This window comes from Maniola hyperantus, chromosome 8 (assembly GCF_902806685.2).
Source record: "Maniola hyperantus chromosome 8, iAphHyp1.2, whole genome shotgun sequence".
NCBI lineage: Eukaryota > Metazoa > Arthropoda > Insecta > Lepidoptera > Nymphalidae > Maniola > Maniola hyperantus.
In genome coordinates, this window is record NC_048543.1 from 2,385,226 (window position 1) to 2,406,406 (window position 21,181).

Below are 21,181 nucleotides of genomic sequence, written 5' to 3' on the forward strand. Positions count from 1 at the left end.
TAAATCTGTTCTGTCGACGTGGGTAACATTGTGTAGGGAAATTTACTTTTTGGATTATGTCCAGTTGACTGTCGACTAATAAAATTCACAATGAGCTTTTCTAAAGATTAGAGCAATACATGCAAAAGATACATACAACGTGTCCCTCTCACTTATCGTACAAAACATGAAAAAAGTTGGAAAAAGGGCAGAAACCATTGTAGGTACCTACGCTAGGCTATTTTGGCCACTTATGAATTTAGGTAGTTAGGTACTGATCCAGTAAAAGTAGAAACTTGCCCACTATATTTTGGTTTCTTGACCAGCAAAAAATTTTATTATTAACCAAACCAGAGATAATATATTAAATAAGTATTTGTTTGGAAGTTATCTCTGACCAAACTGACAGCAAAAATGCATTACAATTTACGTTGTTACGTACATAAATTGGTACTAAGAGTTGGTAGCATTTCATCTAAGGTTGGTAGGTACTTAGGTAGGTACCTATTTAGTGGTGTAGAAAACAATAGTTGACAAAAGAGAGAAAAATAAAATTAAAACGAGAATTTAATTAATGTACAATTTATTTTAAAAGTAAATCACATTTTTATCTCACGGGTAGTTCTGTGCGGCTTACGATTTCCTATTTACCTATTTAATATACAAATCACAACAATCTACCTGTATTTTTTATTATTTTACATAATCACTATATCTAATAAATAACTACAACGTCTCGCACTGCCAAGGGTCACTGGTAGAGATCTCTCATAGAGATAAGTGCTTCCCTGTCCACTTTAACTCTCTTATTCTCTTTATTGTAGTTAAATGTTTTTGGTAGGTAACTACAAATAAAAAATAAACAAATAAATATGTCACGTTTTTTATCCAGTCAAACTATGACGAATAATAATCTAATAATATAATTTATTGTAGTTAGGCAGGTAAGTACCAATCTACCTATTTATTCAATAATAAATATTTTGCTTAAATTCTTACACGACTAGATAAAATTTAGGTAACTAGGTAGATATAAAATATATTTAAAATATACCTGTATAAAGGTACACCCTGTTATTAGCACTTAATTAACTCCTACCATTATTCTGTACATACTCAATTCAACGCTGATACAGCGACGAAATATTTTTTATCAAGTTGCCTGTCTTTAATTTTTTTTTTGAAATATTATGTTTCAACAAAGACCTTAACGATGTTCACGCCAGAGCTACTAACCGTTCACTTATTTTATATAGGTACTAAGTAGGTAGGTAAGTATTCCATATTTCACGGTTGGATACTTTCACAGTCTCGTCGTAAAAACTGCAGAAATCAAGTTTTCAGGGATGATATGTCTTGCTCCCCATTTGGCGGAAATAATCCGCACGCAGAAATCTGGCACGAGAGTTGCAATTATAATCAGGAGGTTCAAGAAACCAAACGCCGGCGATTTCAGGAGTCTTATGTATGTCCCTAGGACGTCACCGTCGATTGGTCTGCAAATAAAATAAAGGCTAAAGTCAGGAAAATATTCTGATTAGGTACACGGGTTACACAGCTACGACCTACGTACAAGCAACGCGCACGCACGCGTTGTTTGTAGGTACAGTACGCGCCAGAAAATAATATACATCGGCATTTAGAATGACATTTCGGCTTTGTAGAGCGTTGTCTCCGTCACTCACACCTACATGACGTTTTGTTGGTCTCAACGAGAGAGCCAATGCTCTACCAATCCGCTATCTCCTTCTGAAGGTCAATGTACATTATTTTCAGCCGCGTCGTGTATGTTGATTTGTCCTAGATGAATAGGTAAATAAAATTGTAGTAGATTAGTAACAAAGTAATCTTGACAACCGAATTTTGGTCAATCTCAAAGGATGCACCAGTAATCATCCCATTGCCAGCCCAGTCATCTCAGAATAAGAAGGGTTTAGGCCATAGTCTGACACGCTGGTCCAGTGCGAATTGGCAGACTTCAGACACCTTTGAGAACGTTATGAAGAATCTCAGGCATACAGGTTTCCTCACGATGTTTTCCTTCCGAAAAGAAGGCCGACGACTTAACTATAGTAATTGTTCTATTTCACGATAATATATAGTACGATGACCGTTTGGCTATGTTTGTGTGAGTGCACACGTACCTACTCATTGTTATTGTATACGTGGAGCTCAGTAGCTTACCACCGCTAGGCAGTCAGTCATACTTACAAATATAACCAAGAGTAGAGGGTGTTGAAAGCCATATAGACCAAAAATGAGAGTACACTGCTGGCCACGAAGATGAGCGTGTGGTAGCTCGCTTGCAGCCACAGCTTTAGAGTCGCTACCAGTAGCATCAAGTGGAACAGCACTGCGCCGAAAGACCTGGAGTTATTATTTAAGTATTTATTTAAACAGAAGCATACATTTTTCTGGTCGCGCAGCAAAACCCCGATCAGGTTTGTTCGTTCACCGACTAACACACGGAATTAGTTACAAGGTCAAATGAAATATCAGTCTATGAGGGCCTAGGTGAGTGTTAGGAATGTAATATTAAGTAGGTATTATAATATAATATGTGATTTAATGTGATTAGTAAAAGAAAGAAAGTAGTTAGGTGCTAAATTATTAGTGCATGTTGACAGTTAAAAAATCCGTTATACACTTTTAAATCAATCACAACTTTGAAGCAATGTAATTGATAATTAGTAATTACAATTTTCGGGCTAATGGGGCAGAGGTAACTGCTATCGACACACTGTATTCGTGAACCATGAACGTATAAAAAAGTCTTAATGTAAAAGTAAAGTATGTATGTTCGTAAGGGGTTGTATGGTTAAATACGGTCTACCCGAACTTGACAGTAGAAAGTAGAATGCTGTTAATAAAATTACTCACCACAAATCTACATTCTGGCCATCCATGTTGATAACGGACGGTTCAAATATAATTAACGAAAAATAGTAAATGATGAGAGAGTGATAGAGAGCTGTGAAGAACCATGCAACAAAGTACTGCCAACCTAGAAGTTTGTTTTTCCTTATTTGTCTATACAACGTCGGATTTCTGTAACAAAAAATATTTATATATTTTAACCTTCAGGCCTATTAAATAAGATTAAACTCATATCCATACTGTGCGTGAAACACTAACACTGGCACCGATTCTAAGCACAACCTAATTTTAGAGTACTCGCACCCTCTTCTTACTATTGTTATATGAAAAGGACAGAAGCAGTTTGACATTTCTAAATTTAATTTTTAGATGGTAAAACCCGTGATTTTAGCACGCACTCGCGAACCTACTGTTTAAATTTGTATTGTGCACTAAAATTTAGAGTCTTTAAATGTGAAAGTCATGTTCCGTTCCTTTTTTAGCATTAGTGAAAAGAAAAGGATGCAGATACTCTAAATTTAGTTTAGAGAGAGACTAGAGAATCGGGGCCAATATGGATCTAAATTTAACGCCTAAGCTCGGGACTCAACACTGCGCTGGTTTACCCAGGAAAGCTATTAAAATATATTATTCTTGCTAAGAAAAAGGGAATTTACTATGAGGACGATTCCAATATTCATCATCATCATCTCAACCCTACCTGTACCCTCTACCAGGCATGAGTCTGCTCTCAGAATAAGAAGGGTTAGGCACACCTTAGAAAACGTTATGTTGTGTATGTTTTCCTTCACCGTTAAAGCAATTTGAGCCTCAATAGCTCAACGGTTGAGGAGCGGACTGAATTTGGAAAGGTCGGCGGTTCAAACCCCACCCGTTGCACTATTGTCGTACCTACTACTAGCACAAGCTTTACGCTTAGTTGGAGAGGAAAGGGGAATATTAGTCCGGATTAGCATGGCTAATATTCTTTTTTTTTTTTAAACATATTTTAATTCTTCAAGCATTATCATCATAATCAACCGATAACCGTCCACTGCTGGACATAAGTCTCTTGTCTCTTCCACACGCCACAATCTTGCGCTGCTTGAATCCAGTGGCTCCCTGCGACTCGTTCGATGTCGTCTGTCGATCTATATTTTTAATTGCTTAAAAGAGATTAGTAATTAACTAAGTACTTAGTCGACTTAATAGGCTACTTGACAATTTTTTTAAGTTGGTCTTAAATGGTTAATATTTGTCCTATTATACAGTATAACCACAGGGTTATACTGTTGTTAACAAATGCATGACGTCAGAGCACAGATAATCTATCGGCCAAACATGGCCGACAGTGTTTTCACCTGTCTAAGAAAAATATTTTTTTAAATTAAAGTTTTACGGTTTTTAGGGCGCAAAAAAATATAGTGTTAATTTTTTTGATATAATAGGACAAATATTAACCATTTAAGACCAACTTAAAAAAATTGTCAAGTAGCCTATTCAATTAATGTATAGATCCAATACGAAGCTTACTTTAACAGAAGATTGGCCGGCCACCTTTGGTCGGTTACAGCGAGTATCAAGCAGGGGACGGAGGTGAATAACAGGTTGTAGAAAGTGAGATACATTGAGTCGAATATCGACTGAGTTGAGAACATCGAGTTCGTTTGAAAGATAAACTGAAACAGAAAAACATTTATTCGCTGAAGAACTTAAAATTTATTTTGATATCAATATTAATAATTTATAATGATCAGCTGTGTTTACTTTGAAATGATCGAAAAATGTTTGCCACTTTAAGTAGGTACCTAGGTAGGTAGATACTTTTAAGTGTCAAAATACTTTTTTATTTTGTTGGAAGGCGAGGCTGTGCGCTTGCAGAATAGTTCGCCTAAAATAAAAGTAGGTACAGGTTACAAGTCACTGTACTGTAGTCTGCAGTAACCACAATTTAAAAAAAACTGGTCAAGTGTGAGTCAGACTCACACATGAAGAATTCCGTAGCATCGTTCAAGATTAAGGACTTTTTACTTTTTTTTAATTTACGTGGCTACCGTTTTGAATTTTTATTGTTTGTTGTTATAGTGGCAATAGCAAAAAACAATCTGTGAAAATTTCAACTCTCTAGCTAATAGTTCATGTAATACAGCCCACTGACAGACAGACAGACAGACAAACAGTCGGACGGACGGACAGCGGAGGCTTAGTAATAGGGTCCCGTCGCGTTGGCACCTTTCGGGTACGGAACCGTAAAAAATGGCCTCATAAGAATTAAAATATACTATAGTCCGTACAAAATGACTGTTCACGCGCCATTTTCACTCTATGGCTGTCAACTGTCATGGTAAGTTCGTAATAGTTTTAATACCTGTGCGTGTGCACTGTGCTATTTGAATTTTTTAAATAAAATTCTAGTTACTTACCATAATATTTCCAAGAACTAGATTCTTATAGAAGAAGAAGTGTATAAGTGTCGCGAGCCGCTGGTAGTACCAGTGGCCCAACACCAACAACACCTTTTTGATCATCGAGAACTTCGTGAACGCAAAATCTGCTGATCTAAAAATTAGGATATATTTAATACGTTTTAAAATAAATAAAAATAAATAAATTAAAATGTGGATAAAATTACTTACCTATTACTAAAAAAATTATATTTACAAAAATATACGCCGTCCAAATGGTCATTTATGGACATTGTGCCCAATACACTGGCGCGGTTACCTCTCTGAATGGCAAAGCGAAATAAGCGCCAGCTCTTGGGTTAGCAAACGCGTGCATCAGCTTTTGGGTCACGAGTCGTACAGTACAAAGAGGTACAGTACGATTCAATCTTAAATGCGTCTGCGTGAAGTTGCGAGACGTGTGCAGTTACCCTCCCCGCTACCCCGGACACCCAAAATGTGTGTGGTGCGCAACGTCGTGCGCAAACTTCAGGGGCGCATTTACGTTTGAATCGTACTGTATATAAAAGCTTTCGTGTCCGATGACCATGGGCCCAGAGTCTCAAACGCAAGCTCAAGTTAAAGTTGGCGCCCAATGTGGGACTTGGTTAGCACCATACCACTTGGGATATAATCCATACTTCCATACTAATTATAAATGCGAAAGTGTGTCTGTCCGTCTGTCTGCTAGCTTTTCACGGCCCAACAGTTCAACCGATTTTTATGAAATTTGGTACAGAGTTAGCATACATCCCGGGGAAGGACATAGGCTACTTTTTATCCCGGAAAATTAAAGAGTTCCCACGGGATTTTTGAAATGCTAAAATGACGCGGATGAAGTCGCGGGCATCTTCTAGTTTTAACTAAAATTAAAAGTTGGACTTTATTAACACCCACCTTGTATGAACTTAGTAACTAACTGTAGAACCTACTAACCTCGCAGCTTGATGACCTTCTTTGCCAAAGATGCCGAAGCCAACATGCGCTTCTTGAATCATCGATATGTCATTCGCTCCGTCCCCAATGGCGGCTGTTATTGGACGATCGGGACTGTTTTTTATTAATTTTACTATCTGAAATAAAAATTAATCAAATTATAAAATAAATGAGAAAGCGTTTCCTTTGGCCATTTTTTCTGATGTCTACTTTTCTGCCCAGTTAGGTTCTACCAGGCAAAAAACCAATGTGGGAATTGATTAGCGACCAACATGAGACTTAAATTCGTTAAAAGTAGGCGACCAACGTGGGACTTAAATTCGTTAAAAGTTGGCGACCAATGTGGGACTCGTTAAAATGTTGGTGATTGTGGGACTTAAATTCGTTAAAAGTTAGCTACCAGTATGGGACTTACATTCGTTAAAAGTTGGCAACCAAAGTGGGACTGGTTGACAAAAAAAAGGGTGAAGCTATGAAGAAAAAGAATTGTGGGTATACTTGCTTTAGCTTTCTGTATCGGCGAAAGTCGACAGCACAGCACAGCGTGACATTTCATCGCTATTTCGACGAACATATCTGCTGCCGGCGTATCCAGTACATGGCTCATGCTCGTCCCGTCCACTATTAGCGTCAGATCTCTATAGCTAGGCTCCTGTAGGGTGCGCTTACATAAATCTAGGTGGGACTGTAAGGCTTCCTCATTTTGAATTCCGACTAAGTATAACCGCCTGTCGTTTTCTGATATGTGCGAGCATGATTGTGATACGTTGATGGCTGTTTCCACCTGAAGAATTAAACAGAAGTATCAAATTATTATCGGCTTCCTATGGTGCGTGATATTGCGCACGGACGCGGACCAGCCCCGTGTTGTATTAGGATCTTTTTAATTATTGTAAAGAATTTATACTTTTTATATGTTTCATTTTTTTCGTGGCGCAGTCGGTAGGATATCCTAATACAACTACCCGTATATTCAATGAACTCTGCGGACCAGCCCGCACCGACACATTATGGGAAAAGCATCGTCCGTTTGTAGCGCAGACACGTGGTCGTCATCGTTCGAGCAAGTGCGCGGTGCGTCGCTGTTTGTGGTCATCATTGGTGATAATTCGCATAATGATGCACCGTGGGAACTTGGGAAGCCAGTATAAAAGCGGTATGGGATGACTTCTATTCCGCTGGACCGATTACCTTTAAAAGGTGGCGGGAAGTGGTAGACGAGAAAGATGGAGGAGTGTGTGAATACCACGACCCGTGCAATTGGGTTGAAATATCGACAAATAAAAACATCAAATTAATCGTGGTATGTACCCGTTTTTTGGATGGGTATAGATAAAGACCTGGAGAGTGACATATGCTACTTTTTATCCCGGAAAATCAAAGAATTCCCACAGGATTTTAAGAACCTAAATCCACGTGGGCGAAGTCACGGGCATCAGTTATCTATAGGTATAAAAGATGATGTTAGGATCAGTAGCTCAATAAACTCAATCTACTATCAATTATTTTACTTCTAGTTTATTTTCTGGATCACATGTAAAATGGCAAGAATTGATTGTATTTACATAGACACTTCAACTAGTTCAGATTTTTATCTAAATATTTTATATCTATCTACCTACTTATACTTATATTTTACCAACCGACCTACATTAAGTACTTATATCTTTTGAAGTTTCGGCCTAGAATTTGTACGACTAAACTCGTAGGTCCTAACTAAATCTTGGTGTTTTTGGGGTACCTACCTCAAAAGGAAAAACGGAACCCTTATAGGATCACTTTGTTGTCTGTCTGTCTATCTGTCGGTCTATCAAGAAACCTACAGGGTACTTCCCGTTGACTTAGAATCATGAAATTTGGTAGGTAGGTAGGTCTTATAGCAGAAATTCGGTGAAAAATCTGAAAACCGTGAATTTGTGGTTACATCACACAAAAAAAATAAGTGTTTTCAATTTCGAAGTAAAATAACTATATCAAGTGGGGTATCATATGAAAGATCTCGCCTGTGCATTCTAAAATAGATTTTTATTTATATTTATGCATATAGTTCCCGCGGGATTTTGAAAAACGTAAATCCACGCGGACGAAGTCGCGGGCATCAGCTAGTTTAATAATAATACCTTATCCCCCGTAAGCACCCACGTATGTATACCAGCTCTGCGTAGAGAAGCGAGGGTGTCCGCCACTCCATCCTGGAGGCAATCCTCGACAGCCGTCGCACCGAGCATTGTTAGCTCCTTTTCCAACACCCTGTACTGCTGTGTCACTTGCTTGAATGCTTCCGCACTGCTGCCATCTATCCTTTTTATCACTGAGAACGATATATTCCACTAGAATCTAGTGTGTCTGTCTGTTTGTGTGTCTGTCTGTCTGTTAGCTTTTCACGGCTCAACCGTTCACCCGAGTTTGACGAAATTTGGTACAGAGATAGCTTACATCCCGGGAAAGGACATAGGCTACTTTTAATCGCGGAAAATTTAAGAGTTTCCACAGGATTTCTAAAAAGCTAAATCCACGCGGACGAAGTCTTGGGTATCATCTAGTATACCCACGACTTCGTCCGCGTGGATTTAGCTTTTTAAAAATCCTGTGGGAACTCTTCAATTTTCCGCGATTAAAAGTAGCCTATGTCCTTTCCCGGGATGTAAGCTATCTCTGTACCAAATTTCGTCAAACTCGGGTGAACGGTTGAGCCGTGAAAAGCTAACAGACAGACAGACACACAAACAGACAGACACACTTTCGTATTAATTATAATATTAGTATGGAGTATGGATTATACATCCTTATGGCCTAAGAGCCAGCGCGTGCCAGACCTTCATTATTGTAGAAAAGCTGAAAGTTTCTCTGCGTACTGTCCCCAACACTGGGAGGAACGTTTGTTTGGATTATGGTGACTTTGGGAGACAACAGATAATAAAGGTGTAAAAAAAATACCTACCTCAAAGTATAAAGTCTAATTTTTTTATATTTTCTTCAGAATAGTATTAGGAATCAAGTCATGCATTGCCAGGCACTTACTTAGTATGGTGGCATTGGCAGCCCCCTGCCAGAAACCTGGCGGGGATTCCCACGACAACAAGTGTCTGGCAATGCATCACGTGATTTCTTCTAATACTACTCCGAAGATAATATAAAAAAATTGTCTAACTATATACTTTGCTGTAAGATTTTTTACACGTTTATTAAGTAGGTACCTGTTATCTCCCAAAGCCACCATGATCCAAACAAACGTTCCCCCAGTGTTGGGGACAACGCAGATAAACTTTCAGCTTTTATAAAATAAGGAAGGTCTGGCACGCGCTGGCTCTCTCCCTCTATTATCTTATTCCATTTAATCCTTGGTCTTACGTTCAGCTACTCGTTCGTATTCTTCTACTGGTATTTCTCTATAAGCAATCGCTAATGTTCTCAATCCCTTGTTTGCGAATGTGTTAATATCCCTGTCTGTTTCCTCTATATACACTGTGTCTTTGCAAATAGAAAACACCGATGTCTCCGCACCCTTGCAGAGCAACCATATCTGAAATAAAATAACCTTTTGTTACCTAGTTGAATGCCTAATTGCTATAACAGTCCTTTAAAAAAATCATATGACTATTAAAGGTTAACAGCCGCACTCAGAGTCGCTAATAGTTACTTAAGATTGAGTTAAAACGAGACAGATTTATGTGAGAGATATAGCTCTGTCCCGTTTTGACTAAATTTAAGTAACGATTAAGCAACTCTGAGTACGGCAGTTAGTGTTACAATTTTATATGGACTACGTAAGATAACAAAAATTTTTGCTATAAATAAATTCACAATGACTCTTCAGTCTTCACGCGCCATTTTAACTTTTTGTGTCAAATTTCATGTCAAAAGTACAATTTTAAATAAAATTCCCATTGAGTTACAGTGTTACTCAACGGGGGAAAAATCCCGTTGAGTCACACTGTTACGGGGGTGTGACTCAACGGGAATAACCCATTTTAAACGTACTTTTGACATGGCAGTTTAGCAATAAAGCGTGAAGAGTCATTTTTTACGAGATAATATTACGTCTTGATTAATTTATTGGGTTCCTACTTTCTACGTAGATCGACGAGGCTTAAAGGGCCCCAAAGGGTTTCAAATAGGACATAACTATTATGAAATGTGTTATTTGTCAATACAACCAAGGCCAAGTTTTTCTTAACTGTTTAGGTACAATTTATCTAACTGACCTTCCCATCCTTATCTTTCACGATAACTGACATTCGTTTCCTCTCAGAGGTAAACTCGATCACTTGCAATCTTTCATACATTTCTGTGCTGCCACCAATTTTTAGTATCAAATTGTTGCCTTCTTCGCCTAAAAATGTGACGCCATTCCTGTCTGCTGCTTCAACAAGAGCTTTCTCATCCGGACTGCTTCCTTGATAGTCCATTTTACTCCCGATCTCATTCATTATTGAACTCCAAGTCACATTCTCTGCGACAGTATTTCCGTTCGTCTCCACGACATTGTTTCCGTTTCCTCGAGGTTGTTTCCTTCGACGAAAGAGGTTGGTGAGTAAGCCGTCCTTAGTTGAGAATCGAGCGCTAAGCATTTTCATGTCGTCACTGGAAACTTGCACTGAGTGGCATAAAGCGAGGATTGTGAAGAAAAATCTGATGTCTGTCTAAAATATGAATTAATAGATTATCACAACTTCTATCAACATTTTTTATTATCATCAACCGATAGACGTCCACTACTGGACATAGGTCTCTTTTAGGGACTTCCACACGCCACGGTCTTGCTCCACCTGAATGCAGCGGCTCCTTGCGACTCGTCTGATGTCGTCCGTCCACCTAGTCACTAGTGGGGGACCTTGGGACCCCAACGTACATACATCTAAATATTTATAAAGGAAAAGGTGATTGACTAATTTATAATTTATCAACGCACAGCTCATACAGTAGCTAGCAAGAAATACATCGACCTTTAGAATGAGATTTCGGCTTTGTAGAGCGTTGTTTCTGTCACTCATACATACCTATGTACTACTTTGTCGGTCTCAACGACAGAGACAACACTCTACGAAACCGCTAAATCTTTCTAAAGGTCGATGTACAATATTTTCTGCCGGTACTGTACTACTGGACAGATCGGGCTGGGCATGCAGATAGCTGAAAGGAAGAACTCCGCTATGAAAGAATTTTTTGAAAAGGGGGTAAAATAGGGGTTTGAAAGTGTATTCCACGCGGACGAAGTCTTATAAGCTAGTCTTACTTAGAATTAAAACCATAAATTTAACGCAGTTAGAACAAAGAGCGATTTAAAAAATATATGTTTCGTAATCGTAAATCATTGATATCAAAAGTGGTTCGACATTATCACAATGCAAGAGATAACGTATAATAGGTACGCGACAGATCGAGATGGCAATCGGGAAGGGAACGCCCGGCACACCCGCACAGCCCTCGCGCTAACCCGGTGCGGGCAAGCGCGGGTGTCGTGCGGGTGTGCGGGGCGTCCACCCCATATCCCGATTGGCAAATCAACCTGTCGCGGACGCGCTCACAACAAATACTGACCTGAAAAATATCTACCGGTTCATCGAACCTTTCTAAATCGTAAAGTTTGGAATCCCTCTCTTCATAGATTTGTCCTCTAATCGAGCATGCTTTGAACACCATGAGGTTCATTGTGAGTGTACCAGTTTTGTCAGAAAATAAAACTTCCACCTGACCCAACTCTTCGTTTAGATCGGAAGTGTTGGCCATGGCTGGTCTTCCAGTCTCCTCGCAGCGTAAATCTTCATCCCATCCGATAAAGAAAGCGCCTTTAATGAAAGTACGTACTATAAAAAAACTGATTTCAAGTAATATGGCAAAGCCGTGCCGCTAAGCGATTTAGCGTTCCGGTACGGTGCCATGTAGGAACCAAAAGAGGTACGGGTTTAATTAACCCCCTTCCAGGTTACCCCGCTACCATCTTAGACTTCATCATCACTTAGCACCAGATTGCAGTCAAGGGCTAATTTGTATCTGAATTAAAAAAATATTACTATTAAGCTTGACGGCCTCCCTGGCGCAGTGGTGATCGCTGTGATCTTATCAGTGGGGGGTCCGGGGTTCGATTCCCGGTAGGGGCAATTAGGAATTTTATATTATCTAAATCCTTTGGTCTGGTCTGGTGGGAGGCTTCAGCCGTAGCTAGTTACCACCCTACCAGCAAAGCCGTGCCGCCAAGCGATTTAGGGTTCCAGTACGATGCCGTGTAGAATCCAAAGGGTTATCATCATCATGAATCACCGGCTCACTACAGAGCACGGGTCTCCTCTCAGAGTGAGATGGGTTTTGGCCATAGTCTACCACGCTGGCCATGTGCTGATTGGTAGACTTCACATACCTTTGAGAACATTATGGAGAACTCTCAGGCATACAGGTTTCCTCACGATGTTTTCCTTCACCGTTAAAGCAAGTGACATTTAATTAATTAAAAGCACAAAACTCCGAAAAGTTAGAGGTGCGTGCCCGGGATCGAACCCCCGACCTCCGATTAGAAGGCGGACGTCCTAACCACTAGGCTACCACAGCTATAGGTTAAAAACAGCCTTACACCCCGCCCCGCTATAGGTTACCTTGATGAGCCCGCTTCCTTCTTAGACTGCATCTGCATCATTTATCAGTACCACCACTCACCAGGTGAGATTGCATAGTCACGGGCCAACTTGTATCTGAATTAATAAATAAAAAACCGGCCAAGTGCGAGTCAGGCTTGCGCACCGAGGATTCCGTAGTACAATCGTATTTTTTCGACATTTTGCACGATAGGTAAATCAAAAATTATAATTCATAAAAATAAATAAAAATCTGTTTTAGAATCCACAGGTGGAAGCCCTTTCATATGATACCCCACTTGAAATAGTTATCTTACTTTGATAATTAAAAATACTAATTATTAGTTCATGACCACAATTTAATTTTTTTGTGTAATGTGACCACAAATTCACAGTTTTCAGATTTTTCCCCTAAAGCCAGCTATAAGACCTACCTACCTGCCAAATTTCATGATTCTAGGTCAACGGGAAGTAGGTACCCTGTAGGTTTCTTGACAGAGAGACAGAGACAGACAACAAAGTGATCCTATAAAGGTTCCGTTTTTCCTTTTGAGGTACGGAACCCTATAAATGCTTAAGTAGGTATATTTTTACAATTGAACTTACCAATAAACTTGTAGAGTTCAATCGTGACGTACAACGACATAGGGATGATGTAATAGTAAAGAAGCAGGAACGAGAATAAGTCCTGCAAAATATTTTTAATTTCGAAAGTATCTTCTGGTCTGTTTCCTAGATATAATTCATGTTCGGGATACCAATGTTCTAATATCATTTTCGCCGTGTAAGAGCCTGTCATTTCCAGGATGAGGAGGTAAATGAAGAACATTAGGTAATTATTGACAACCGCTTCGCTCGATGAGAATTTGTTGCCTGAATACTTTGAATTGAGGGCCAGTTTAGTTTCCTCCCCTGAAATATTTATATCACAAAAATACATTGCATTATTATTTTATTAATACATATTTTAAATTAATTTTATAACAAATTGTCCTTCCCATCTTCGCTTATAACGCTGAAATTTGGATACCTACTGAAAACAGGTAAGCAGCCCTCTCAGCAAGTACAGAAAAAGCTAGATAAGTATACAAGCATTTTTGAACCGTCAGAGGCATCTACCACTGGTTCGGAATGCCTTTCCTACCGAGAAGAACCAGCAAGAAACTCGGCGGTTGCTCTTTTCAAAGATTTGATATACAATTATTATGCCATGTATAAGAAATTTATTTATTTATTTATTTATTTATTTATTTATTTATTTATAAGAAAAGTATTTGCAGTCCTGCGCGTCGCTGGAACGGGCTGCAGGTCATATCCACGCCCTTTTATCATTTAGATAATCTTCAATTGTGTAATATGCTTTTTTCAGGAGCATACTTTTTAACAGATTTTTAAACTTGTGTAAAGGAAAGTCCAAAATAGTTTGCGGGATTGATCCAAAATAGTTGGATTTGGTATCAGTCTTGCTACGAGTTTTACTGTAACTAAATGTTATAGGTTTTCTCACCTGTGTACACAGCACATCCGATTGCCCACTCAGTATTCTTCACCCGTGACCCCCTCAGCATGATATTGTCTATTGACAAAGCCAGACTGTCCATGCCAGGGATTTCCAGACGTCCGTAAAATGTGTACAGATCCGCCACCGGATCCGGAACCTCGATACGTATGCCGTGAGGTATTATATCTGCCGGGAGAATTTGTGACATTTTTGGTAATTCATACAATGTACCCAAAGAATAGAGTGTATAATATACAGAATGTACCTATTTAACGACATTGACACCGACTCCAAAAAATTGTGTATAGTTGGCGACAGGTTGAGGTGCCAATCGGGGTATGTGGCGGGGGGACTCGCGCTCGCCCGCTTAGGGTTAACGCGGGGGATGTGCGGGGTGTCCCCACCCCGATATAAACCTACTGTTAACAGCACCTACTAAGATATTACACTGATCGCGATCAATTTACTTGAGTAGGTACTCTTATCCTTTGAGGAGTTCCGTACCTACTCTATCTTCGTAGATATTCATCAGATCCTTAACAAAATTATCTGGGGCCACCTTTGAATTATGACCTACCAAATAAAAAGAATTATCAAAATCGATTAAGATTGGTGGAGTAATCACGTAACAAACAAAGAAAATAATTTAAAACCTCCTCCTTTTTTTGAAGTCTGTTAAAAATCATAATCATCAGGAGAAGGAAAAAGTTTTTGTCTCTCCTGAAAAGTGTCGAATTTGAGTTCTACCCTTTTTACTCTTCCCTTTTGAGCTGTGCTTTTGAGGGGCGAGAGCACATAATATTTTGTCAAATTTTTAAACTAATTTTGAGTGTCAGTAATGGGCAGATTACACCTACCGAGTAGTGAAGCGAGACAGTAAAATGTCACTCGGCCGAGACAGTGCTGTGGCTGAGAAATTGCGGCGAAATTGCACTCGTTAAGTGTTTATACCAACCGAGTACTCGGCCGAGGACACTGACTCGCCACTGTACTCGGTAGGTGTAATCTGCCCATAAGTACCTGCTGTATATCCTACTAATGGTGGAGGAACTCTAAGGGTCTTCAGATTGGTCTCGCCGTCTAAGTTGGCCGTGGTGATGAAGCATTTCCCCTTCTCGCCCGCAGCGCATAGTAACACCAAGTCAGCAGGCACTTCTCCACCACATTTCACTCTGACCAGAGTCCCTGGCGCTATTGAAGAGTTCTTCACTTCTTTGATAACACTCTTGTGGACGATTTCCACTGTAGATCAAATAAAATTGGGTATTTTCCTACTTTTGAATTTGATAATTATATTATTACTTTATGATAAACTAGGATAAAAATAATGACGTACGCTGAAAAAAAATTAAAATCCAGCAAAGATTTACAAAGTTACAGGCATTTTAATTTTGGAGTGGGAGGGTCTTCTATCCCTTTCTCGCAAAACGAAAATTTGTATCAAACCGCACGAGGCTACTATGGCATAGTCAAAATGCTATATCGCTATCTTTGTCTAATCAGATATATTTAAATGCTTATAACTTTTTAACCGACTTCAAAAAAAGGAGGAGGTTCTCAATTCGTCGGAATCTTTTTTTTTTTTTTTTTTTTTTTTTTTTTTTTTTTTTTTTTTTTTTTTTTTATGTATGTTCCCCGATTACTCGAAGACGCCTGGACCGATTTTGAAAATTTTTTTTTTGTTTGAAAGGGTATACTTCAAAGTTGGTCCCATTTAAATTTGGTGAAGATCTGATGAACATCTTCGAAGATAGATACTGGAACTCCTCAACGGATAAGAGTAAATTGCTCGCGATCAGTGTATAAGCTTAGTAAACAGTAGATTTTTAACCAGTCATAGCATAATTCCATGGGGCCACTAAAAATTTTGAAAAAAAAATTTTTACAAAAAAAATAAAAACCGACTTCGATACACAAACACTAAAAATTGAAAAATAATTTAATTTATTACCGAATATCTTATGTATACAAGAGTTAATATAGTTCCATAATAATATTTTTTGGGGTCGGTGCCAATGAGGTGCCATTGTGGAGTCTCATAAAAATATGAAGTCTAGACGATTCGCGCAGCTAAAGCTAATTGGCACCGGCACCAAAAAGTATTATTATGGAACTATATTAACTCTTGTATACATAAGATATTCGGTAATAAATTAAATTATTTTTCAATTTTTAGTGTTTGTGTATCGAAGTCGGTTTTTATTTTTTTTGTAAAAATTTTTGTTATTTGATCGATAGAATTGGTTTTTTCAGTTTACGTCATTATTTTTATCCTAGTTTATAATAAAGTACCTAATAAAAAATTGGAATCAAATACCCAATATTGTGAATTTGAAAAATCATGAACAATCAATAGATAGGTATACTTAGTTATTAGTCAGTGACAGGTTGGGATGGCAATCGGGATATGAGGCGAGGGACGCCCCGTACACCCGCACGTCACCCGCGCTCGACGGCACCGGGTTAGCGTGGGGTTTGCGGGAGTGTGGGACGTTCCCTCCCCGATTGCTATCTCGACCTTTTGCGTAATAGTTGGCGAAGGGCTCTTAATAACTACCAGACCATGTCAGTGCTACTGGAAAAGTTTACCTAACTTAATTTGTCGAATGCCCACTTAACTACCTACCTATTTTATTATTATTAATCGATTATAAGTTAGAATTTGACTACTATCTCACGATGATAAGTGCTGAAAATCGCTTGGCGGTACGGCTTTGCCGGTAGTGTGGTAACTAGTCACGACCGTAGCCGCCCACTAGACCAGACCAGAGACAATTTGGAAATTATGAATTCCCAAGATGGCACTGCAGGGATTCGAACCCAGGACTTTCCACTTATATCTAAGACAACAGCGCTCACCACTGCACCAAAGAGATCGTCAAATATTATTAACTAGCTGATGCCCGCGACTTCGTCCGCATGGAGTTAGGTTTTAAGAAATCCCGTGGGAACTCTTTGATTTTCACGTCTGATTTGAAATCACGTCGATACGTTGCTCCGTTGTGACCTGATTGAAGAACAAACCAAAAACCAAACACAGTTCGCATTTATAATATGGTTAGTGATAGGTACCTATAACCTAACGGAAAGCCCCTACTGATAAGTCAAGGCGATCTGATAATAATCAGTAGGTACCTACAACATAAATAGATATCTTCCTGAATCCATAATCTAATCAGTAGATTCTCAGAGTTCAAGAGTTTCCCTTTGTGACTATATCTAAGACATGATATTATAAGTAGACCGGTAGTAGGTAAGAACTCATGTAGATACAGCTCTAGTAACTGCTTAGGTAAGGTATGGCTCTTTTAACTCTATACGATCAAAAGGGCTCTTTCCACCATAGACATTCCTTCGCTCATTGAGCCGACAGGGATTACTCGGAATGATGGCAAGAGACCTGATGGATTGACGCTGGTTCCCTGGGAACGGGGACGGGTGCTAATGTGGAACGCAACTTGCGTTGACACATTGGCCCCGTGGGCCGTGTCATATCAGGGAGATAGCATCAAGACCGGGAGCCGCAGCAGAAACAGCTGAAAACGGCAAGCAGCGCAAGTATGCGTCTCTTATCGAGAGTTACATTTTTGTTCCGTTTGCCGTGGAGACCCTAGGGCTATGGTGTCTTAGTGCTAAAAAAAATTTACGAGACATTTCACCGCGATTAATAGCCTCATCTGGTGACAGAAGTGCTGGCTCATTTTTTGCGCAACAGCCTGTCTGTCAAGCGCAGAAATGCCACAACGCGTAATGGGCGTTTTTATAAGCGCCATCCATAACTCCAATTTCGGGATGTGAATATTTTACTATGATCGCAACGCGTTGTGAGATGTTTTTTCGCTCAATGAGCGTTTCTGGTCGTTGAGTGTAACAGTTACATAATCCGGCTGATCCATGACTGTCAAAACTGGTGGAAGTTCTTACTAATCTGGTTGTTTTGTGCCGCATCAAGTCCCCGTAGCCCTGCTTCACCGCCATCACCAGCACCATGAAGCTTACCGATCTGGTTGTTGACTCTGTTGTCCGCCTTGTGCCGCAGCCAGTCCTCGTAGCCCTGCTTCACCGCCATCACCAGCACCATGAAGCTTACCGATCTGGTTGTTGACTCTGTTGTCCGCCTTGTGCCGCAGCCAGTCCTCGTAGCCCTGCTTCACCGCCATCACCAGCACCATGAAGCTTACCGATCTGGTTGTTGACTCTGTTGTCCGCCTTGTGCCGCAGCCAGTCCTCGTAGCCCTGCTTCACCGCCGTCACCAGCACCATGAAGCTTACCGATCTGGTTGTTGACTCTGTTGTCCGCCTTGTGCCGCAGCCAGTCCTCGTAGCCCTGCTTCACCGCCGTCACCAGCACCATGAAGCTTACCGATCTGGTTGTTGACTCTGTTGTCCGCCTTGTGCCGCAGCCAGTCCTCGTAGCCCTGCTTCACCGCCGTCACCAGCACCATGAAGCTTACCGATCTGGTTGTTGACTCTGTTGTCCGCCTTGTGCCGCAGCCAGTCCTCGTAGCCCTGCTTCACCGCCGTCACCAGCACCATGAAGCTTACCGATCTGGTTGTTGACTCTGTTGTCCGCCTTGTGCCGCAGCCAGTCCTCGTAGCCCTGCTTCACCGCCGTCACCAGCACCATGAAGCTTACCGATCTGGTTGTTGACTCTGTTGTCCGCCTTGTGCCGCACCCAGTCCTCGTAGCCCTGCTTCACCGCCGTCACCAGCACCATGAAGCTTACCGATCTGGTTGTTGACTCTGTTGTCCGCCTTGTGCCGCAGCCAGTCCTCGTAGCCCTGCTTCACCGCCGTCACCAGCACCATGAAGCTTACCGATCTGGTTGTTGACTCTGTTGTCCGCCTTGTGCCGCAGCCAGTCCTCGTAGCCCTGCTTCACCGCCGTCACCAGCACCATGAAGCTTACCGATCTGGTTGTTGACTCTGTTGTCCGCCTTGTGGCGCAGCCAGTCCTCGTAGCCCTGCTTCACCGCCGTCACCAGCACCATGAAGCTTACCGATCTGGTTGTTGACTCTGTTGTCCGCCTTGTGCCGCAGCCAGTCCTCGTAGCCCTGCTTCACCGCCGTCACCAGCACCATGAAGCTTACCGATCTGGTTGTTGACTCTGTTGTCCGCCTTGTGCCGCACCCAGTCCTCGTAGCCCTGCTTCACCGCCGTCACCAGCACCATGAAGCTTACCGATCTGGTTGTTGACTCTGTTGTCCGCCTTGTGCCGCAGCCAGTCCTCGTAGCCCTGCTTCACCGCCGTCACCAGCACCATGAAGCTTACCGATCTGGTTGTTGACTCTGTTGTCCGCCTTGTGCCGCAGCCAGTCCTCGTAGCCCTGCTTCACCGCCGTCACCAGCACCATGAAGCTTACCGATCTGGTTGTTGACTCTGTTGTCCGCCTTGTGCCGCAGCCAGTCCTCGTAGCCCTGCTTCACCGCCGTCACCAGCACCATGAAGCTCAGCGGCGCAATGCTCGTAAACGGGGACACGGGACTATCTGACAAACGAGAACAAAATTAATATGGTGGACTCTTTGTGGAATTATTACTATAGTAAGTACCTACTACCTACATAATAATCCATACGGTAAAGGTGCCGCCACACGCTTGTTACAATCAACAAACAGCAAGTATCGGTAAACACCACAGATGGCTTGCCTGCCAATCGGAACACTCCAAACCGTTGGCAAGCATACGCAAACATCCGTCCACTCCACACGCTTGACACTCTTGCCGTTGCTTGTTGTTTGTTGCTTGTCACAAGCGTGGGGCGGCACCATCAACTCTAAAGTAATGCCATCTGCCATCGCTAGCCACGGCTAAAGCCTCCCACCAGACCAGACCACTTTACAAATTATAAAATTCAAAATCCCTGCCGTGAATCGAACCCGAGGCCTCCCACTAATAAGACCACAGCTCTTACCAATGCGCCAGGGAGATTGTCAAAAGGGTACTCGCTGAAAATGGTTATTTATTTACCACTTACCTGCTTAGAAGTATAAAAATTATGTTTTATAACCGTGTTATACAAAATATTACAAGCACATATTTTATGTTACCTAGTTCCAGATTAGATTGCAATATCAAAACATGACTTTAACAAAAATAACATTATTCTACATTATTTTTAATCAATGGTCTACTTAAGTTATTCCCAATAATCATCATCATCATGATCAACCCATCGCCAGCCCACTACTGAGCACAAGTATCCTCTCAGAAGGGTTTAGGCCATAGTCCATCACACTGGTCGAGTGAGAATTGGTTCTTGTTTACTAGGTAATTCGGGCCGTTTTCCTCACTATATTTGAGCCATTACAAACGTGCGAACTGAGTCATAAATCATTTTATTGGAGCTCTCGCTCGAACAAACAGGCCTTATGCAACTGGAACCTGATGCTCTGATGTTGTGTGAAGCAATAAAAAAGGATTTGTTAATTAAGCCTCAATAGCTCAACGCTTATAGGAGCGGACTGAAATACGAAAGGTTGACGGTTCAAACCTCACTCGTTGCACTATTGTCGTACCTGCTCCTAGCACAAGCTTTACGCTTAGTTGGAGTTGAAAAGGGGAATGTCAGTCATATTAAAAACGCTAATATTCTTTTTTAAAAAAAGTCGGTAACAATGGAGCCCCAGCTAGTTACCTGTGTCCAAAAGGCATCCCGTTATCGATAACGACTTCAGCAGCACTCTCATAACCCTATGATCATAATGACTTATGGCTCAGTTCGCACGCTTGTAATGGCTCAACTATAGCTAGATGAATAAATTTTTAGGGTTCCGTACCTCAAAAGGAAAAACGGAACCCTTATAGGATCACTTTGTTTTCTTTCTGTCTGTCTGTCTGTTGGTCTGTCAAGAAACCTACACTACAGGGTGAAGTACCCGTTGACCTAGAATCA

The 21,181-nt window shown here is 40.9% G+C and overlaps 1 protein-coding gene across 4 annotated transcripts in view; it reads right to left on the minus strand.

Moving 5' to 3' along the window:
- Positions 1-554: 554 nt before the first annotated feature.
- LOC117984368 (phospholipid-transporting ATPase IF-like) overlaps positions 555-21,181 on the minus strand; it is a 32,322-nt gene continuing 11,695 nt past the window's right edge. Inside the window, exons 3-17 of one of the 4 annotated variants that reach the window (XM_034970994.2) lie at positions 19,650-19,775; positions 15,306-15,527; positions 14,292-14,471; positions 13,391-13,696; positions 11,757-12,004; positions 10,421-10,858; positions 9,567-9,738; positions 8,336-8,526; positions 6,718-6,999; positions 6,216-6,352; positions 5,259-5,394; positions 4,369-4,514; positions 2,860-3,027; positions 2,191-2,346; positions 555-1,475 (exon numbers count right to left, since the gene is read on the minus strand). In XM_034970994.2, the coding sequence (XP_034826885.1) occupies positions 1,283-1,475; positions 2,191-2,346; positions 2,860-3,027; positions 4,369-4,514; positions 5,259-5,394; positions 6,216-6,352; positions 6,718-6,999; positions 8,336-8,526; positions 9,567-9,738; positions 10,421-10,858; positions 11,757-12,004; positions 13,391-13,696; positions 14,292-14,471; positions 15,306-15,527; positions 19,650-19,775 (3,101 nt within the window). In that variant the 3' untranslated portion in view covers positions 555-1,282. Of the gene's footprint in view, positions 1,476-2,190; positions 2,347-2,859; positions 3,028-4,368; positions 4,515-5,258; positions 5,395-6,215; positions 6,353-6,713; positions 7,000-8,335; positions 8,527-9,566; positions 9,739-10,420; positions 10,859-11,756; positions 12,005-13,390; positions 13,697-14,291; positions 14,472-15,305; positions 15,528-18,284; positions 18,372-19,194; positions 19,282-19,649; positions 19,776-21,181 lie in introns of those variants that run through there. The other 3 variants (XM_069500270.1, XM_069500271.1, XM_069500269.1) reach the window with 3 other exon arrangements.